The sequence below is a fragment of the Pyricularia oryzae genome, chromosome 2 (genome assembly GCF_000002495.2).
Source record: "Pyricularia oryzae 70-15 chromosome 2, whole genome shotgun sequence".
Taxonomy (NCBI): Eukaryota; Fungi; Ascomycota; class Sordariomycetes; order Magnaporthales; family Pyriculariaceae; genus Pyricularia; species Pyricularia oryzae.
The window spans coordinates 3,090,846-3,110,149 of NC_017850.1; the positions used below are offsets into that span (position 1 = coordinate 3,090,846).

Genomic DNA, 19,304 nt, shown 5'->3' on the forward strand with positions numbered 1-19,304 from the left:
AGATACTACAATGTCTCCGCAGCTCTACCTAGCAAATCACAATTTCGGTAAGGGCCCAACATCCGTGATCACGCATATTTGACATTAAAATGTTCCCCTTTACGACGGGGCGTTCACTCTATCACTCGTATTTGCTCTAAGCTATCCTCTCCAATATACGCTCATGATATGAGACTCACCTGCGGGTGGTCTGTTGTGCGTCCCGATTCAGGATGGAAGCTAACACTGTTTTAATCCAATGAAGCAACAGGCTGCGATGCTGCACATTTCTACAGCACAAGGGCCACTTGCGGCCCGCGCGAGTAGCCTCTGAGACTGCTGTTTTCTCATGCCCACAAATGGATTCCATACACCTGCAGACATCGCTGTGTGGGAGTCAAGGCAACTCTGCTGCCTACTTAAATGGTATTGCTGGTTCGTGAATCGTTATTATCTATACTGCCCACCATTCTTTTGAAATATTTAACCCAGTGGCATGAGTAACGGTCCTGAAACGCAATTTACTCCTTCTCAAGAACAGCAGGAGCCACAATCTCCTTGCCCTTGAAAGCCTCCAAGCCCTCACCGCCCTGTGTGTTGTTCCCGATCAGTATCATGACAACTCGGTTGTTTACAAGTAATAGTAGAATAGACGTGGGAGGGGCAGAGAACATCATGCAACTTACATAGCTGACTAGCGGCGACACCTCGACACCAGTGTCGGCCTTCTCCCCAGTCACGACGGCGCCGGCGGCAGCCACCCACCTCTTACCCTGGTCCATGATGTCGTGCTTGCTAGTGTCGGGGTCGTCTTCGCCGGTGCCGCGGGCGTTCTTGAGGGGTGAGAACTCGTCCTCGCGGCGGACCTCCATACAGGCGAACTTGCTCAGCTCGAGCATGGGGAAAACATCGAACACGAACTGCTCGAGCTTGATGCCGTTGGGCTTCTCGGGCTTGACCGTCTCGCCCGACTCGAGATCGGCATGCGGGATCTTCTTGCGGGCGACGTGGTGCGGCAGCTTGTGGGCCCACAGCGGGATGCTCTCAAGGAAGCGGAAGCTGTAGTAGTGGTTGACGATGTTTGCCGCGCGGAACTTGAGTACGCCCTCGCCGAGCTTGGCGTCCGTCGCCTCGGCAGTCTCCTTGTCGATCTCGCTGTACTCGACCACGTCGGGCTTGCCGTTCTTGAGCAGGATCAGGCCGACCGACTCGGTGGCGTTGCGCTTGCGCACCACCTTGGTCGCGATGTCGACATCCTTGGCCGCCGAGAAGCCGATGAAGACGGGGTCAGCAACCTTGACCAGGCAGTTATCGACGCAGTAGGCGTGGATGTGCTCGACGCCGCGCTTGCGCATGTCGTCCAGCACGCCCGAGACCACGAGGGCCTGGTAGATGCCGCCGTTGCCGTCGGGCGCCACGGCGAGCTTGCCCTTGGACTCGAGGAGGATCTTGCCGTCGTTGGAGATGCAGGGAAGCACGCCCTGCTCAAAGAACTGAACGTTGGCCTTGTCGAGGCCAAAGAAGCTGTGCTTCTCAAAGAACTCCTCGGTGGGCTTGCGCGTCGGGCCCGAGGTCATGACGTACCAGGGCACGACGGCGGGCTTGTCGGCGCCGGCCTTCTTGGCGGCGAGCTGCTGCACCTTGAGAATGCGCTCGGCCTGGATCTGGAACAGGGACTTGGACGATGGAAGACCAATGTCGAAGCAGCCCTTGGGGGCGGAGCTACCCAGCCGTGTGCCCTGACCTCCAGCCATCAGGACGACACCGACCTTGCCCTTCGCGATGATGTCAAGACCCGAGTTGTACCAGCCTTCGACATCCTTGGGGTCTGAGTCCAATATGCTCGCGGTGGCCGACTCTGGGAGTGGCTCGAGGGTCGGGGCCTTGCCGTCATTGTCGGTCTTGGGTGGGTTAAGGGCACGGTCTGTGATCTTATTGATGTGGTCCGGGTCGATTTGACTGAGCTGTTGGAAGAGTGCAGCCTGCTCGCCGGCCGATAGTGAGTCGTAGAATGTAAAGACCTGCTCTTGCCCGGCCTTGGTGTACTTCTCCCGAAGCTGGGTGAGCTGCTCGTCCGATGGTGGGGTAGCTGAACTGCCGCTCAGACCCAGAACCTTCTTGACCGTATCCATTTTTCTAATTTGCTTGCTGAATTTGGGGTTTCGGTTTTTTCTTTTTTTCTTTTCTGGATGCCAACTTGGTATGGGAAAGCCGTTGTACAAGTTGAGGAAGCAGATCAGACTCTTTTCGTTTCTCCCGTCTGAACTGTCCTGTAAAATCAAAAGTGAGATCAACAAGAAAACGGCGGAGCTTTATATCGCTCGTAATACGAATACACCTTACCTCCTTGCTTTTGCGTTCAGGGGCTTCAACACCTCACTGGCTTCTCAGCTGCCCCGCCCAACACGAACGGCGCCTCAATGGTTCACTGACGTAGGCGGGGCAGCGGCTCCAGTGCCGGTCTACTGTACAATCGTCCTGGGCAAAGTTAGGCTCCACTAAAGCTAGATCGACCCCACCTTTCCCAACCAAGCCTGCCCTATCAGGTCGGACCTTCCTTCCATGCCTCTAATCGAAACATTGAGGACCGCCAAAGTCCGTCACATGTTCGCCTGGACAGGCGCGAACCGCAACCGTTCAGGCAAGCGCCGCGCCATGGGCGAGCGCACGATTTCACTCAAGAAGTTGTCACAGAGTGCGACGTTCTGTATATATAGATACATGAGATATTAGCGAGACAGTCAGAAAACATCGTTAAAAAGCCGGCATACTTGGCCACGACGCGACAGCCCATCACCAACCAACAGCATGTCAGGTAGCCCCAGTTCACCGACATCGCCCGCCAATGACAGGCCACAAACTCCGGGGGAGGCCGGCGCCTCGGACATGGTCGTCAACGCGAACGGCAAGCGTCGTCTAACTGAAGAGGAAAAGAGGGAAAATCATACTCGTTCTGGTGCGTCTTCATGATAGATAGAACCTGTCAATTGCGCCTGACTGACATGTGATTTCTGTAGAGCACAAGAGAAGAGAGACGATACGCGGCCACTTTGAGAGGATATGTGCCATCGTTCCAGAACTCGATAGTTCAATGTCACGATCTGAGGCCCACGTGATCGTGATGTCGCATACTTATATCAAGGAGCTCAAGTCAAGAAGACGAGCCCTTGTCGAGTTTCTGAGGTCCAAAGGAATTGAGATTGATGAAAGCAAGATGAGGTGAGTGTGTGAAACTATCCCCCAAATCTTTGAGTTCGCAAAGCATCGCAGCTGATAGGAGGAACGCCGTGCTCAAGCCTGGATGTGGCAACACTGGATTACACTGAGAACCATGTACATCCAGAGAACGGCACATAGTTGTCTTTGGCAATATTATTGGAACGATTTTGCAGACAGCGGATCTGAGCCCACGGGACGCAGTTGCTTTGGATTAGGAGCTGGCAAGCGTTGGCAGCTCTGTCGAATTTGTTGGCGAAGCCGGCTTTTTTTTTAGCGCCCAATTATCACTTTCAACAGAAAATTACAGAAATTGAAGAGGATCCAATGGATACATCTCTTGCGACTGATATTACAAAGGCTCTTGCAGCTTGGCAAAGCCCGCACAACCCATGCAGGTTGTGACTATTGGTATGCTTCTACGGAGCCTCGTAAGAGCTTGCTGATCGAGGCAATGTCTAACTTGACCGGTCGTTTGTGCGATTTGGACGAGGTTCCGTCCGGCAAGGCCACGTCTGGCATTGCAGACATGTCAATGGGCAATATGTCGCAGTCGACCTCGTGATTCCCGACAGTGACGATAGCGCCGTAGCCTTTGGACTTGGCTTCTCTTATTTTGAGCGGCAATGAGCGGGCGCTGTCATCGATGTCGATCGCCAACTGCGATGATGCTGCAACTTCGCCCTCTTCCTGCCCAAGTAGCTGATTCCTGACTGCGAAGGCCTTGGCTACGACACGCGCCGTATCATTTACCGTGACAACCATGACCTGGCGGGGGTTCAGCCAGAAAGGCCATTTTCCGTTATAGTGCTCAATAAGTAGAGCCATCAGCCTTTCGACAGAGCCAAGCACTGCACGGTGAATCATAACAGGTCTTTCAAGAAGGGCCGTCGCATTTGCGTCGCCGTTCTCGGGAGGTGGTGCTTGATACTCGAGCTCGAACCGCTTGGGAAGCTGAAAGTCGAGCTGAACCGTCGCAGTCTGGTGCTCCTTGCCGTCCGAGTCTTGCAGGATAATATCTATCTTGGGGCCGTAAAAGGCACCATCGCCGGGATTCAAAGTCCAGCGCTCGCCGAGAGAATCGAGTGCAGCCTTGAGCGCCGTCTCGGCCTGATCCCATTCTGCCAGTTCGCCGATATAATGGTCCTCCGGTCGTGTAGAAAGCACCAGCCTATACGGACCCAGCTTCAGTGTATCGTATGTAGTCTTGACAAAAGATAGCGTCTGTCGGATCTCCTCTTCGATTTGTGAAGGGCGACAGAAGATGTGACCATCATCTTGGTGGAAGCGGCGAACACGAGTAAGCCCACTCAGTGCGCCGGAGACTTCGTTCCTGTGCAGGGGACTAAAGTCTGCGTAGCGTATCGGCAGGTCTCTATAGCTGCGAAGCTGGCTGGCAAATATAAGGCAATGTCCAGGGCAGTTCATGGGCTTGAGGCCATACTCGTCTGCCTCGGCGTCTCCGGTCGAATCGGCGCGAGACGGTGAGGTGCTGGTCACGGTGTACATGTCGTCTGAGTAGTTCTCGAGGTGACCCGACTTTGCCCAAAGAGCTTTCTTGTAAATGGTCGGGGTGAGGACCTCTTGGAATCCATAACGAACATACTGTTTGCGTAGGAACTCGACGAGGCGGTTGAAAATTCGAGTACCGTTGGGAAGAAAGATCGGGGAACCGGGGGAGTAGATCGATGTCGTGAAGAGCTCTTGTCTGACGCCGAGGGTTCGGTGGTCGGGTGCTGCCTGGTCCGCTCCTGCAGAAGGTGTGGGTGTTGATGATGCAGGTACGGGTGTTGGTGTATGTGAAGCGCAAGATCTAATAGTGCCTAGCCTTTGTGATAGACATGGTAGCAGTATCCTTTGGTGTCCTGGCCTCGCTAGTGCAAGTACAGGAATTCGAGAAGCTCTTAATGGCAACATTTGGTGGTGTGTGGTCCGACAAATGCGGCTTCGTTGTGGTACGATAATAACTTTGCAAATTCAAAGAAATTGCGCCTTTGTCACATACAGTGGAAAGTACCGAGTTCGAATTGTCGCGCGTCAAGCTGATTTCCGGATGCGGTTAGGTCTGTAATGTACGTATCTCACACCTTCGACGGACTGGGAATGCCAGCGAGCAGCAGGGAGTACCCGGTCCAGTCCTTGTGACTAGACTGGTCCACAAAAACAAGCTGATCACTTGATCCGTGACTGTTCGTACGGTGCATTTGCTAACGTTCAAGGCAGTGAAATACAGTGAGACGGAATCTCAGGGTCAAGGTCTGGCGTGTACCGTGATCGCCATTGAGTACAAATCAACAGCGGCACCCCACCATCCCCTGCAGAGGGCGACATCATCATTGCAGCTGTCATTCACTCTAAGCTTCGCGACGCGTGCCATTCATGCTGCTGTGCATTCTTTCGCCGTCATAACCAAATTGCTGGGAACCTGTATCAAACGCTTGATGCCTCTTCATAATCCTCCTATTTGCTTTCCTGAATGCGCCTTCATTCTTGTTCTCGAACTGCAGTTTTCTTCATTCCATTTACCTCTTGGCAACCTGCTGCTGCCTTCCCCAACTGCATTCGATCGTTGACAACTATAAATCCACAAACCCTCCACACTGTTCAGGCTTAATTCCGATCGCTTCTGCCTCGAGGCTTTTTCGCCACCCGCACTCAATCGCCAAAATCTCATATAAACTGGCGCTACCTCTTCTTTGGAATTCGATAATCTTTTTCCGAGTGGATTAAATGCGCCTCGGCTAGGTTGCTATCGGAATATCAACTTGGGGATTGTACCTTTGTTCAAGTCCCTTGACACCGTTGCTCTGATGCGCCAACCGGACTGCTCTTTCATCTCATCAGTTTTGTAGTTGGACAAGTACTTGGAACGAGTCCAGCGATCGCAATCACAATGCCGGGACAGCGGCGCAGGCAAGAGGTCCCGATTGAAAGCTCCTGGCGCATGGTGGAAGGCGAGCACGACAGCTTCGATACTTCTATCGTCCCAGACGACGAAGATTTGTACCTCTCCAGTCAACCGTCGCAACTCTCATCAGGATCGCAAGGTCAAAGTTTTGGCAACTCTCAGGACGACAGCCTCCAATCATTTCTCAGCAAGGCCGAGGACGAGCAGGTCATTCTTAGGTCACCATTTCGGCCATCTGTTCCATCCTCGATTAGGCACCCGTCCAGAGAGACCGTGAAACACCGCTCGCCGGATCCTGAATTCGTCATGCCTTCCGTGGAGATCGATAGCCCGCGACGGGGAGGCACCAGGTCCTCCGCACATGCGCGGAGTGTGGAAAAGACCTTCCTACGCCGGAGGCAGGTCGCAGACGAGCCTAGCGGCCTACGTCACGAGTATGATCAGAGACATGCACAGGATGGCCAGCCAGGTCTAGGTGATAAGCTCGGCCAGTCACTGCCCTCAGCGGTTCTCAACGTGCTCTCTTGGGGTTTTGGCATCATTGGCTTGGCGTTCCGATATGCGCAGAAGCCTTTGGCCTTCGTGCTTGCAGTTTATCTCTTCTTTGGGGGTCTTATCATCGCCCAGAACATGGCGACCAAGTCGATTGCAACATCCATGTCTCCTCTTTGTCGCGTCCCCGGCGTCTCATGGCTGAATTTGCCCTTCTGCCCCATGGTTGTACCACCTGATCAGAATCAACCTGGTGGAAAAGTTGAGTTCGATGGCTTGATGAATATCCAGGAAAGCTTCGAGGAGGTTCTAGAAAAGAGCGCAAACGGAGTTTCTTTACCCATGGAGATGAAGCGTTCTGAAGCCTCTATCAGGGACTTGCGTACAATGGTGCGCTACAGCAACCTACAAAGTAAAGAGGAGCTTGTATTGGAGTTTGATGGGTTCATCGACACAGCCAAGGTTGCCTCAAACAACCTCCAAAGATTCAACACCCATGTCGGCTCAGCAGTTGACTCCGTCATCAGCATCAACCGGTGGACATCACGGTATATTGACAGCCTTTCGACAGATCGCGGATCACAAGGGTGGATTCAAGACTTTGCGCACTGGGCCTTTTCACCATTCCAGCCTGCGGTATTCTCGGAGCGCGTTTTGCTAGACAAGTACGTCGAGCATACGGCGCTCGTATCAGAAAAGATTGCGGACTTGATTGTCGAGGCGCAAGCAGTCCTTCGCACTCTGTCAAAGGCAGAGGATCATCTGGGAATCATTTACGACTTCGTCACACGCACTCAAAAGTCGGTGCAGTCGCGCAAGGACGACATTCTCTGGACGCTCTGGACGCTCGTCGGCGCCAACAACAAACACCTTCATAACCTCAACGGACAGCTCTCTCTTCTGAAGAAGGTCGATGCACAGCGAAGCAGCGCGGTCAGGCAGGTGTCAGATCTCATCACAGAGTTGGAGAAGATCCAGGCGGGTCTAGATGATCTGAGAGACAGAGTCGCCGAACCAGAAGTGGCTAGAGTGAGCGGGAAGACGGATATACCTCTTCGCGTCCATATCGAGACGATAGATCGCGGCGTCGAGAGGCTGGAGCTTGCGAGGAACCGCATCCGAGCGTTGGAGAATGAGAGGATTGCGCAAGTCTTGGCGCGAAACCCGAAGAAGGATAAAATGATTGATTCTACATGAGCAACAAGTGAAGTCGCGTGGCATCGCACTTAAATGGTGGCCCGGTTGGATTGCGACAAATTTCCCCTGAACTGGACACAAAGGTCCGGTAAACAATGACGAGAAGAACCGCACGTGCGAAAACGACTACCTAGACAAGACCCTGATTTTTTTCTTGTTTCCTCTGGAGTTCTGGAGCAGTGATGGGATGGATTATGATACAAAGAACAGAGACTATACTTGGGCTAAAAGCAAGCAGACCGTGGACGGTTCAGATGCTAGGATTATTTTTTGTGAGGATAAAGACGACTGGATATGAAATGAATTTGGAATTCCGAGGGCAGACTTGATCTAATAATACAAACCAAATGTTTATTTGGTACCATGCATTTGAGGTGTGAGTTGCGTGGCATGGTTTACCTGGTCACGGCTTATCCTGCTTGAAAGTTTTGGATGTGATGAAGGCAGTTGACATATGCAATGACCAGATAAAAAGGCCCGTTCTGCGCCTTATCTTTACCCGGTGTCCGATAGATTCTAACTAACCTTGGTAGCGTGAGCTTTCTCTTATCGGCGACTAATAACGTGGGGTGCCGCATCGATTTACGTACGCGATGGAACCGAGGTGGAGAAAACGGGAAAGAGTGGGAGAAGGGGAGTCTTTGAGGCTGTTAGGCGAACTTTGATCAGACATCCATCCAACCTCCCGGGCACTTTCTTTTTAGTCTACTTCGTAGTATTGCTGTGAATCCTTTGCGTTTTTGTACCCCAGACTCGTGGGCTTTTCGGTATCTCTTTGCTGTTATTCGCCGCATCCCGCCCAAAGATGCATCTGGTGCCAAGAGAGGTAAGCAGTAGTAACATTAACTTTTCTCCTGCCCACTTTTTGCCCCCATCGTCCCCTGAGCGATTCGTCCATCGTGTTTTTTTTCGTTGGATGCGCGCACGCGTGGTACGCCTGCCGCGGACGCCACCTCGCAAACCACAGAGCCGCACATACTGTACAATGTCGCATACTCCACTAAACAAGCTCATCATAACTCGACCAACCCCGTGTTATGCTTTCAGTGACTACTATTATATCAACATGCTCACACTCAACAACAGCTTGACAAGCTCGTCATCACCCAGCTTGGCCACCTCGCGCAACGTCGCCTGGCGCGCGGCGTCAAATTGAACCACAGTGAAGCCACGGCGCTCATCACCTGCGTGCTGCAGGAGCTGATTCGCGATGGCGCCCACACCGTCTCTGACTTGATGTCGCTCGGAGCGACTATGCTGGGCCGTCGCCACGTCATGCCCAGCGTCTGCTCCACGCTGCATGAGATCCAGGTCGAGGGCACCTTTCCCTCTGGGACCTACCTCGTCACGGTGCACAACCCCATCGCCACCGACGACGGTGACTTGATGCGCGCGCTGTATGGGAGCTTCCTGCCCGTCCCGGACGCGGATCTGTTCTCTATGCCGGAGCTTGAGGACTATGAGCCCGAGAGACAGCCCGGCGCGGTAGTCGCGGTCAAGGGCGTTGTTGAGCTCAACAAGGGCCGGAGGAGACGGAGATTAAGGGTCGTCAGCAAGGGGGATAGGCCGGTGCAGGTGGGCAGCCACTACCACTTTGTTGAGGCGAATGCACAGCTCGAGTTTGACCGTGGCAAGGCTTATGGCTTCCGCCTTGACATCCCAGCCGGCACGTCGGTCCGTTTCGAGCCCGGCGATGCCAAGACGGTCACCATCGTCGAGATCGGAGGATCCAAGGCCATCCGCGGCGGGAACTGGCTTGCGAACGGTGATGTGGACTACTCGCGCGTGGAGGAGTTCATTCAAAGCTGTCAAAGTCAAGGATTCGCGCATGTCCCGGCGCCTGTCTGGGACGATGAGGACGTAAAGGGCTTCGTGCTTGAGAGGAACGCCTATGTAACCATGTTTGGCCCCACCACCGGCGACAGAGTTCGCCTGGGAATGACGGACCTCTGGATTGAGGTGGAGCGTGACATGACGGTCTATGGAGACGAGTGTAAATTCGGCGGCGGCAAGACTCTGCGCGAAGGCATGGGTCAGGCGTCTGGGCGATCCGATGAAGAAACTCTGGATATGGTGGTCACAAACGCGCTCATTCTGGACTGGAGTGGAATTTACAAGGCCGACATTGGTATCAAGAATGGCATGATTGTGGCCATCGGCAAGGCTGGAAACCCCGATGTCATGGATGGCATCACTGAAGGCATGGTTGTTGGAAGCTGTACCGATGTTGTGGCTGGCGAGGGCAAGATCATCACAGCTGGTGGAATCGACACTCACATCCACTTCATATGTCCGCAACAAGCAGACGAGGCGCTGGCTGCTGGTGTCACGACTTTCCTGGGTGGTGGAACAGGCCCGAGGTCAGTTTGTCGCATCCACTCACTCAACCATATTACATTTAAAACCTGCAATGCTAACTTGATACCACACAGCGCTGGAACCAACGCAACGACCTGTACCCCCGGCAAACACTACACAAAACAGATGCTTCAGGCAGCTGATACGCTTCCTCTCAATATCGGAATAACAGGCAAGGGCAACGACAGCGGCCTGCCTGGCCTGCGGGACCAGGTCATTTCTGGGCAATGCGGCCTCAAGATCCACGAGGACTGGGGCTCAACACCAGCGGCTATCGACGCGTGTCTCTCGGTGTGCGAAGAGTTTGATGTCCAGTGCATGATTCACACTGACACGCTCAACGAGAGTGGTTTTGTTGAAGCCACCGTCGCAGCCTTCAAGGGACGGACAATCCACACGTACCACACCGAAGGAGCTGGCGGCGGCCACGCGCCCGACATTATCCGCGTAGTGGAGCATGACAATGTTCTCCCCAGTAGTACAAATCCGACCCGCCCGTTCACGCGGAACACGCTAGATGAGCACCTCGACATGCTGATGGTGTGCCACCATCTCTCTCGCGACATCCCCGAGGATGTGGCGTTTGCCGAGTCGCGCATCCGGGCCGAGACCATCGCGGCCGAGGACGTGCTCCACGATCTGGGCGCCATCAGCATGATGTCATCGGACAGCCAGGCCATGGGCCGCGTCGGCGAGGTCGTGCTGCGGACCTGGAACACGGCGCACAAGAACAAGGTGCAGAGGGGCCGGCTGCCTGAAGACGAAGCTAACGGCAACGACAACTGCAGGGCCAAGAGGTACGTCAGCAAGTACACCATCAACCCGGCCCTGGCCCAGGGCATGTCGCACCTGATAGGCAGCGTCGAGGTCGGCAAGCTGGCGGACCTGGTGGTGTGGGATCCCGCGTGGTTCGGCACCAAGCCGAACCTGGTCATCAAGTCGGGCCTGATCGCCTGCGCCATGATGGGCGACCCCAACGCGAGCATCCCCACCATCCAGCCCATCGTCGCCAGGCCCATGTTTGCGCCCCGCGTGCCGCAGACCTCGGTCCTGTTCGTCTCGCAGGCCAGCGTGGACCAGGGCGTCGTGCAGACGTACGGGCTCCGGAAGCGCGTCGAGCCCGTCAAGGGCTGCAGGAGCGTCGGCAAGAAGGACATGAAGCACAACGCTGTCATGCCGCGGATGAGGGTGGACGCCGAGACGTACACAGTGGAGGCCGATGGGGTTGTTTGCACGGCCCTGCCCAGTGACGAGCTGCCTTTGACGCAGCAGTATTTTGTGTATTGAGTTGGGGTGGTAATTATCTCATTTGTATATATTTCACAACGGCATGAGAAATGAATAGCAGAGTACAAAACCCCCGCCTTTTTATTGTTGTTTTCACCGCATAATCGAACCGGCATGTGGCACAGATGCTACCCGAGAGTGGTCAAAAACTTGAGGATGTCTAGATAATCATTTAATGTGCCAACCACGCCTAGAGAATCTCTTTTTGCTTCGAGACCCTTCAAACCTCCCGTCATTGTCTCATACATTAAAAACAAAGACAGCAATAACCAGCAGAAACCCACCCTTGGACCCCTAGAACCCCCCGGGACCCCTTACTTATGTGTCATACTCTGCTTGCTTTCTTTAGTCTCACAGAGCAGAGATCCCGCAAAAAATAAGACATGAACCTCCCCAACTTGAAGAGGGAATAATAATAAAAACCCGAGCAAAAAAAACCAGCAGGCCCTTATACACAGTCCCGTGTTGACAGGCTGGAATCCGCATGCACCCAAAAAAAAACAAGAAGAAAAAAATCAGAAAAAGCCAACGCTCCTCGAGTTATTCATTTCCGATACAAATCACAAAAGAGCAGGATCGATGGTCAGACCGCGAGCGTCAACCTAAGCGCTCTTGTTCTTCTTTGCCCGGCTCGACTTCTTGGCAGGCTCGGGGGCAGGGGTCTCCTCGGCCGCCTTGCTCTGTCGCTTGCGCTTCTTAGGCTCGGGGGCTGGCGTGGCGACCTCCGATGCGGCGGCGCTCTTGCGCTTGCCCACTGCGCCCTTCTTGGTGCTCTTGGGGGTCTTGGCGGCGGGAGGGCTCGAGGGCTGCTCCTCTTCCTCCTCCGGCTGCTGCTGCTGCTCCTCCTCCTCCTCGGGCTCTTGGGCGACCGGCTCGGCGACCTGGCCCTGGAGCTGCTGGGCAATGGCCTCCTGATCGTTACTGATGTCGGCCACGGCGGCATCCTTGCCGGTGGGCATGGGGATGTTGTTAATGTCGGCGTACGCAAGCGCGTCGTCGTCACTCATCTCCTTGGCGCCCTGGTTGCCGTTCTTGTACGAGTGCACACGGGCATTGTAAAGCCTCAGGTTGAACTGGTAAGCCTGATCCCATCCCTATTTGTTGCGTTGTGTCAGTAAGAGTTCCAGCAAAACGCGGGGGGTCAAGACTATTTTGTTGTCTACTTACAGCCTTCTCACGTGCAGACATGGTAGACCACCGTCTCTGACCCTCCTCCTGGACAGCACCCTTGGCCGCATCGGCTCCGAGGTCGTCGGCGATGATGGGGCGGGCGGTCTGCATGTAAAGGAAGTAGGGAGTCAGAGGGCGCTTGGGAGCATTGGGGTCGTGCTGCCTCTTTTTACGCTCCTTCTTGACCTCCTCGCCTGGCCTGGGCACAGGGGCAGCCAGGACATTTGGCATGATGGGCAGTCCGACGTTGGCCAGGTCCATGCCCATGCCGTTCAGGGCGCTCAGGTCGCCGACATCCTCCATACCCTCGCCGAGGCCGATCAGAAGATTGGTCTGGCGAAGGTAGTCCTGAGTGAAGGTCCCAATGAGGTTGTGGATGCTCTTGAGCCTCGAGTAAACTGCATGAAACTGTTAGTATGCGGGAGCATGAGGTTCATGGCAGGGGGAGGAAAAATGAAAGTTTTTATTGTCGTGGGGTTTATATTGGTGATGGAAAACAAGCTTGTGTAAACGTGAGATGAAAGTTGAGAATAAAGGCCAAAATATGGGGATGGAATAAACAGCTGTCGGTGGCTGCTGGCGAATTGGGTGTCTCGTATCCGTACTACAGACGCGTTGGGGAAGACGTATATGCAGCTTGGATCAAATGCAATGACCAAAACAAGCAAGGCCAGGTTGTTGTTGATAGGGAAAAACTTACCAGAGTCCCGCACGCGAATGAAGCCCTCGACGTCAATCGGGCGCTGCGGAGCCATGGTGGCAGAGGTGCTTGCAGCTGCAATCGCGACCTCTTGCGCGGGGGCCACAGCGGCAACCTGCTTGTTCTTTGGGGGACGCGCCATTGATGCTGTTGTGAGGTTTTGGTGTTGAAAGGATTCTGTTGTGTCGGGTGGGTCAGGTTGGGGTTGAATTACGACCGTGCTGTGCCGTAGTTGAGGTCAATTGATGGTGATGCGAAGCTGCGGTTTAGCGGTTTTAGTGGTGATGGCGCTGAAGAAATGAAGTGCAAGAGATCAGGCCCGGGGATTGGGGCGGGTGCTTGGGGGGCTGGCGAGTTATCTGACAGACGCTGCCTGCCCAAATCACTAAAAAAATTTGTGAGCGGGTCAAATCAATCAGCCAATTTTTTTGGTTTCGCCCCTCAAAAGGCAGCGACGTCTGGCCCCCCTCCCACATGAATTTTGCTGCTGCCCGCCCCAAAACAGCCAAATCAAGCAAACCTGTGCTGTCTGCCCGGGGTACCAATCTTGAGTGACCTGCATACGTCGCCAACTAATTCTGGTATTTTATTCTACTGGGAATTTTTCCAACACTGGCGCTGGAGAGGGCTATAACCCACTTGTCTATTTAGGCCCGAACCACGATGAATTCATTTGTGCGGTCAAACCGGTGGATTTGAAGCTGGGAGCCGCCTAGCCAGGGCGCTGTCCTTTCCGGGACTGTTTAGGTGATACATGAACCAAGGCCAAATTTGAAGTTCTTTTTCAGAACCCGAGGCGATGGTGGGCGAGCTGCCTGGGCGGCGCTGGGGCATTGGTTGCGCGAAGGTAGCACAATCACTCGTCGCACATCCACCAAACCCCGCCAATCAAGCCTTGGGAACAGGGCTAGGGTGCTCCGCACTTCTCACTCCCACGCCCGAAATCAGCGCGACGAGACCAAAATTACCACAGCCACCACCTGCTCGAAACCCAATCCTGACCAGTCCAGTCGTTATGTGTCCTAATCAGCTGAATCCTGACTTGGAGTCGGGTCCTTGGGTACCTCAGGGTCTCCCGCTACCCAGGTCGCAAGCCAGCACCTCCAACCAAAGCTGATTAACGACTCGACGGGCTGAAGGCCTGCCTTTAGGCGACTCCATTCCATTACATTACTGAGTTCATTCATCCATGAAATTGATTGCGAGCAGGCGCTCAAAACCTTGACTACACCCACCCGCGTAAAAAAACGCTTGTCGCCAGCACTGCATTCCGCTAAGATGAACACATTTCCACCAGCTGTGCTTCAAAGTCAAGTAGGGTTAATTCTTCCAAGTAGCCCTCCGTTCACTGTCGTGGGTTTCATGAACTTGCTTGCATCTGCTTTTAAAACTCGGTCCGCGAGTATTACTAGGCTTCTTCTTCTCTATATCTCGTGTCTCTTTTTTTCTCTTGAGCAAGCAAGCAAATCGTACGGCCATTTTGTATTATGATTGTGACGGAGAGCCATCATGCAAAGGTTTTAGGCAAGACGCGACGCAAAAATGCAACGGCTGATGTAGCTTCACCCCCACTGCTCGCTACTGTATCCTGCTCATTTATGTGGTAGAGATTGAAACTCGGTCAATGTAGGCCAAAAAAATTGCCGAGCGATTCAGCGATTAGCACTACTTTGTACACGCATATGGCGCGTACTGTTCAATGAATTTTAGGGTTTAAAACCAAATGCGCGGGCTGACTCCAGCTGAGCTCTGGCGGCGCGACTTTCATCCTTGTCACGACGGCAGTGTCAACAAACAAGACAAGACTGGCGCGCAATAGAGCTCTACCTAGGTGCGCGCATGATCTGATTGGCCCCTACCCCACTGTTGTGACAGTGTCCCCACAGCAGGTCGAGACAGGTCGACCCCTCCCAGGTTCTCGGGCGGTTAACGACCCCGCCTGCCCTGAACGCTTGCTTGATTGAAGGGGTTGGTTGATCGGGATCTCTCCACTGTGTGATTGGAAGCTCCCCTTAAGGAATAAGGACAGCTAGCTCAGTATGGGTCGTCTTGGCAAATGCTTCCACGCTGGAGCTCTCTCTACCTTAGCCGGCATTTGCCCAGTCGTGGCCGGCTTGGCCATGATGCAAGTTGGGTCAAAGACGAGTGGGTATTCAAGAGCATTCGGACGTATCGAAAGTATTCATTATACACTTCAAGATGATTATAACAGCGAAGGCAGCAAGTGAGGAATCAAGCTTTCCTAGGTACATTCAATCGATGGGTAAATCATTTGATCAGCTTACAGTGGTAATCAAATTTGTTCCAGGATACACTGAAACAAGAGCCGCGATGCATTGACGGCGGCCTCCAATGACGCACTGTTAGTAACTGGAGCTGGACCCCTCCTCCCCAATGTGAGGTTGCCCTGAACTATGTCGAAAAAGTCACCATGGATTGGATGTCACCCAGCTCCCTAGGAAGAGCTCCCTGATACTCACTGATAGGGTGGTAAAAACCAGGGCAGCCAAAAATTGCCATGACCTTCCGTGGCTCAACAACTTGATTCTCTTTCCTCTACACATCAAATCGTCCGACACGACCAGAAACGTGTACATTGGCCAAGCTCCAGGTGCTTACTAGTCTCGTTGCTCATCAACGGCCTTGGAATTGTTTGTTGTTCGTTTGCGTGTTTGAGGATTTTTGAAGCAACTGTTCGCTTTGTTTGTTATCTTCACGACATTTTCAACCCCCGCTACGGCGTCTCTAGAGACCAACCCCTCCTCCCGACTAACAAACTGCATTGAGAAGTAAGTACCTCACCTTTTTCATCTCGAGCTGATGCTACGCATCCTGCTCCTTTCCGTTTTCCCCCTTCATCTGTATCTGGAATGGCTTTTCCCACAGGCCCGTTCTATTGCGGCTGATAGCTTCGCTGCCTCGGTTCTCGTCTTACCGGTTCTTCGAGTGTCGTCAAATTCATAGGTTAACTTGAATATTCAGGAAGCCGGGAGCTCCCAACTGCGACCTTCTGATCATTATCCCTCCAAGATGGCTTTCTTCAATCCATCTCATCTGATCATTAGTCTCATCTTTCTCTTTTTCTTCGCACGACCTGCCCTAGCCTTCGGTGCTGGTAACATTGCCAGTATCTCCTCAGTCGAAGGCCAAAACTGTGAGCAAACATATTCAACCCTCAAAAATCCCGGGCTTCTCGGGTTGTTGACATAGCTGCTACTTTACTCCAGGGCGTCACGGTGATATCGAGGATGCACTTCTCAAGATCGCTCTGGCCCGCGTAGCTGGTGGCAAGAACTTCGGGAAACTCGATGTCCTTCGTGTCTATTTCGGGAACTGGCTTCGTGATTACAGCCAGGCCATCGATGTTGGAACCGTCAAGAATGTTTCTGCCGAGGCCGTGAGGCTTCTTTTGTGCATCTTGGGTTTCCTCACTTTTGGCTACGGCTCCCGCGAGTTCGAGGTCACCGCCGACCGCTTGGGTTGCTACCGACCTGAGGATCGTAAGTTCAGTTGCTTCGTAAGGAAACTGGACGAACAGGCGCTAAAAGTCCACTTTTAGATATTGATAACCCAAAGAACTATGCCGACAATGCTGATGCTCGCCAGTACGATGAGAGACTGCGAGGCCCTGTAGACGAGGGCACTGAGCTTGCGGTTGATGAAGAGACCGGTCTCAAGAACTACATTGCCAACGAGAACGCTGGCATCATGACCAGCGCGCAACACGTCAGGAACCTCTTCACCCGTTGCATTGAGCTCGGACGGTCTTATGGAAGAAACCGAAACAAGAGCGACTTTTACGAAGCCCTCAGGCTGTTGGGTACTGGTCTTCATTGCTTGGAAGACTACTTCGCGCATAGCAACTACACGGAGCTTGCTCTGATCGAGATGGGAGAGCGTGATGTATTTCCTCATGTTGGCCGCGATACCATGATGCGGATCCCAGGTGCACGCCATGAAGTCTACCCTGTTGTCACTGGAACTTTCGGTGGCGTAGACTTTCTTCACTCCGTGACTGGAGAAGGTATGAATGCTTTGACGCCCTTTTTGATCACGGACTGTTAACTATTTTGCCAGTATCGGACAAGTTGACCCAAAACGAACTCCAGCAGCTGGAGAACACGCTGGAGAACGAGAAGAGGAACGATACTAGCAAGCTTCGAGACCTCTTGGACAAGATCCCAGATGGCCTGATTGGCGGCGACAAGAAGTCGAAGCTGAACGAAATTGAAGAAAACAACAATGCAGCGCAGATGGATCAGATATCCGTCTCGCCTAGGGAGCCGGAGGAGTTCACCCGCCAGATTCAGCAAGTTTTTGGACAGATAATGCCTGTCATTGAATTCCACGATGAACTACTGAAGACCATCTCAGAAAAACTCGAAAACATTCCCATACTGCCTCAAGTGTTGGAGCAGCTAGAGGAGCAGTTGTCGATGTTTGTTTTCACTCAGATTGCGCCGTTCATTCTGCCCGTCATTCGCCAGATCAAGAATGAGCTCATGACGGGCTCGTCAGAGATCATCGAGAGCAGCAAAAATGAGCAGCACATCGTATTCGAGGTGAGAAGTCCCAGGCTTGAAGAGTTATGAGTTTGAACACCTTATGCTAACCTGATTTTCAACAAAGGACGATCGCTGCACCGATCCCACGCACTCGTAAGTGCTTGAAATACCTTTCCATGTTATTTTAAGTTCAAAGTGGCACAGTAGCTGATTGTTCTACAGAATGCTGTCCAAGGACCACTTCACCAACATTCTGAATGAGATCGCAGGCCAAACTGCCAGCAAAGTCGTTGGTTGGGTTGTTCCGCAGCTGATGGAGGCGTGGGACGATGATAATATGGACATTGACCGTCTTCTCAATCGGATCATCTACGGTGTTCTGCACCACCCGGCCCAACGTGATATGGGTGAAGATGGTGCCCAGGAAGGCCGTCGACTGATTTTCCGGTCAATCGAAGAGTGGTGGAACCACATGAGCGAGGATGCCAAGGATGACTACCGTCAAAAGCTGTCACGCGACGGTGTTGAGAATGGCCAGAACCACAAGGAAGGAAATGATACTGGCCACGGCTGCTGCAAGCCTTTGGGAATGCACAAGAACTTCAAGGAAGGTGGCACCATGGAGGACCGCATTGCTGGCGCTGCTGCCGGCGCCATCCTCGGTGGTTTGACCAGTGGTATTTCTGGCATAGTCTCGCAAGCTTCAGGTGGTCAGGTCAACCTCCCACAGTACGAGAACAAGTCGAGCTTCTCTGATGCGTTTGGCGGTGGCGGTCGTGAGGAGTCTGGCAGCAGCGGCGGGTTCCGGGGCATGATTGGCGATATCCTCGGCAGTGCTTTCAAGAATGAGAACACGGAGTCCTTCTCGAGCCGGAGTGAGGATCACGATGGAGGCCATAGCCAATCGTACTCCCAGTACGGACGTTCCGACTCGGGTGATAGGTACGGTAAAGCGGAATACAGGCAGACGGAGTACGACGATGGCAGCAGGCGCAGCGAGTACAGCAGGTACGAGCAGGACGAAGACGGCGGTTCGTCCAGATATGAGCGAAGAACCGAGACGCACTATGAGAGTAGCCAGCAGAGCTGGAGGCAGGAGGATGATGATCGACGGGGTGGATGGTAATTCTGGCTGATGAGAGCCAGAAGGTATGGTTTGAGAGCATTGAGAAAGTGGGCGTTGAGGTTAATCTGTTAGCAGCCGTATCAGATTCTGTTAGGTATTTCTGCTTGTGGTATCCTCTCAGCATTAGACTTGAGAGAAATATAGTTCTGACTGCCTGAACTTGAGATTTGCAATCCGAAAAAGAAGTACCAGTTATAATATCTGAAATGATCCAAGTTCGGCAGTAAACCGGCAGCAAGCCGGTCATGTTGACATGAAACAATGTTAATAACTGCGCTCCATGATATTCTATGTTATGCTGATCTACGATTCCCTCGGGTGGTGCTGATCGTTTGCCTCAGTAATTTGGTATTCTGCACCAAAGGT

The 19,304-nt window shown here is 53.2% G+C and overlaps 6 protein-coding genes across 6 annotated transcripts; 3 read left to right on the plus strand and 3 right to left on the minus strand.

Moving 5' to 3' along the window:
* Positions 1 to 52: 52 nt before the first annotated feature.
* MGG_15671 (uncharacterized protein) lies at positions 53 to 2,352 on the minus strand. The gene is made up of 2 exons (XM_003714197.1): positions 666 to 2,352; positions 53 to 569 (listed from the first exon to the last, which is right to left on the minus strand). The coding sequence occupies exons 1-2, from the start codon at positions 2,109 to 2,111 to the stop codon at positions 501 to 503; spliced, it is 1,515 nt and encodes a 504-aa protein (XP_003714245.1). The 5' UTR covers positions 2,112 to 2,352; the 3' UTR covers positions 53 to 500.
* On the minus strand, positions 2,284 to 5,214 carry MGG_15672 (threonyl-tRNA synthetase). Its single transcript, XM_003714198.1, has one exon. The coding sequence runs from the start codon at positions 5,110 to 5,112 to the stop codon at positions 3,601 to 3,603; it is 1,512 nt and encodes a 503-aa protein (XP_003714246.1). The 5' UTR covers positions 5,113 to 5,214; the 3' UTR covers positions 2,284 to 3,600.
* Positions 5,215 to 5,490: 276 nt separating this feature from the next.
* MGG_01323 (uncharacterized protein) lies at positions 5,491 to 8,176 on the plus strand. Its single transcript, XM_003714199.1, has one exon. It carries the CDS (start codon positions 6,089 to 6,091, stop codon positions 7,790 to 7,792), a length of 1,704 nt encoding a protein of 567 aa, XP_003714247.1. The 5' UTR covers positions 5,491 to 6,088; the 3' UTR covers positions 7,793 to 8,176.
* A 313-nt stretch (positions 8,177 to 8,489) lies between these two features.
* Positions 8,490 to 11,665, plus strand: MGG_01324 (urease). Its single transcript, XM_003714200.1, has 3 exons — positions 8,490 to 8,618; positions 8,879 to 10,152; positions 10,225 to 11,665. Exons 1-3 carry the CDS (start codon positions 8,598 to 8,600, stop codon positions 11,435 to 11,437), a joined length of 2,508 nt encoding a protein of 835 aa, XP_003714248.1. The 5' UTR covers positions 8,490 to 8,597; the 3' UTR covers positions 11,438 to 11,665.
* Positions 11,524 to 13,679, minus strand: MGG_01325 (high mobility group protein). The gene is made up of 3 exons (XM_003714201.1): positions 13,308 to 13,679; positions 12,605 to 13,005; positions 11,524 to 12,531 (listed from the first exon to the last, which is right to left on the minus strand). The coding sequence occupies exons 1-3, from the start codon at positions 13,447 to 13,449 to the stop codon at positions 12,040 to 12,042; spliced, it is 1,035 nt and encodes a 344-aa protein (XP_003714249.1). The 5' UTR covers positions 13,450 to 13,679; the 3' UTR covers positions 11,524 to 12,039.
* A 1,673-nt stretch (positions 13,680 to 15,352) lies between these two features.
* MGG_01326 (NIMA-interacting protein TinC) lies at positions 15,353 to 19,224 on the plus strand. Its single transcript, XM_003714202.1, has 8 exons — positions 15,353 to 15,531; positions 15,616 to 16,096; positions 16,290 to 16,461; positions 16,535 to 16,807; positions 16,867 to 17,331; positions 17,385 to 17,869; positions 17,937 to 17,965; positions 18,035 to 19,224. The coding sequence occupies exons 3-8, from the start codon at positions 16,338 to 16,340 to the stop codon at positions 18,936 to 18,938; spliced, it is 2,280 nt and encodes a 759-aa protein (XP_003714250.1). The 5' UTR covers positions 15,353 to 15,531; positions 15,616 to 16,096; positions 16,290 to 16,337; the 3' UTR covers positions 18,939 to 19,224.
* Positions 19,225 to 19,304: the final 80 nt, after the last annotated feature.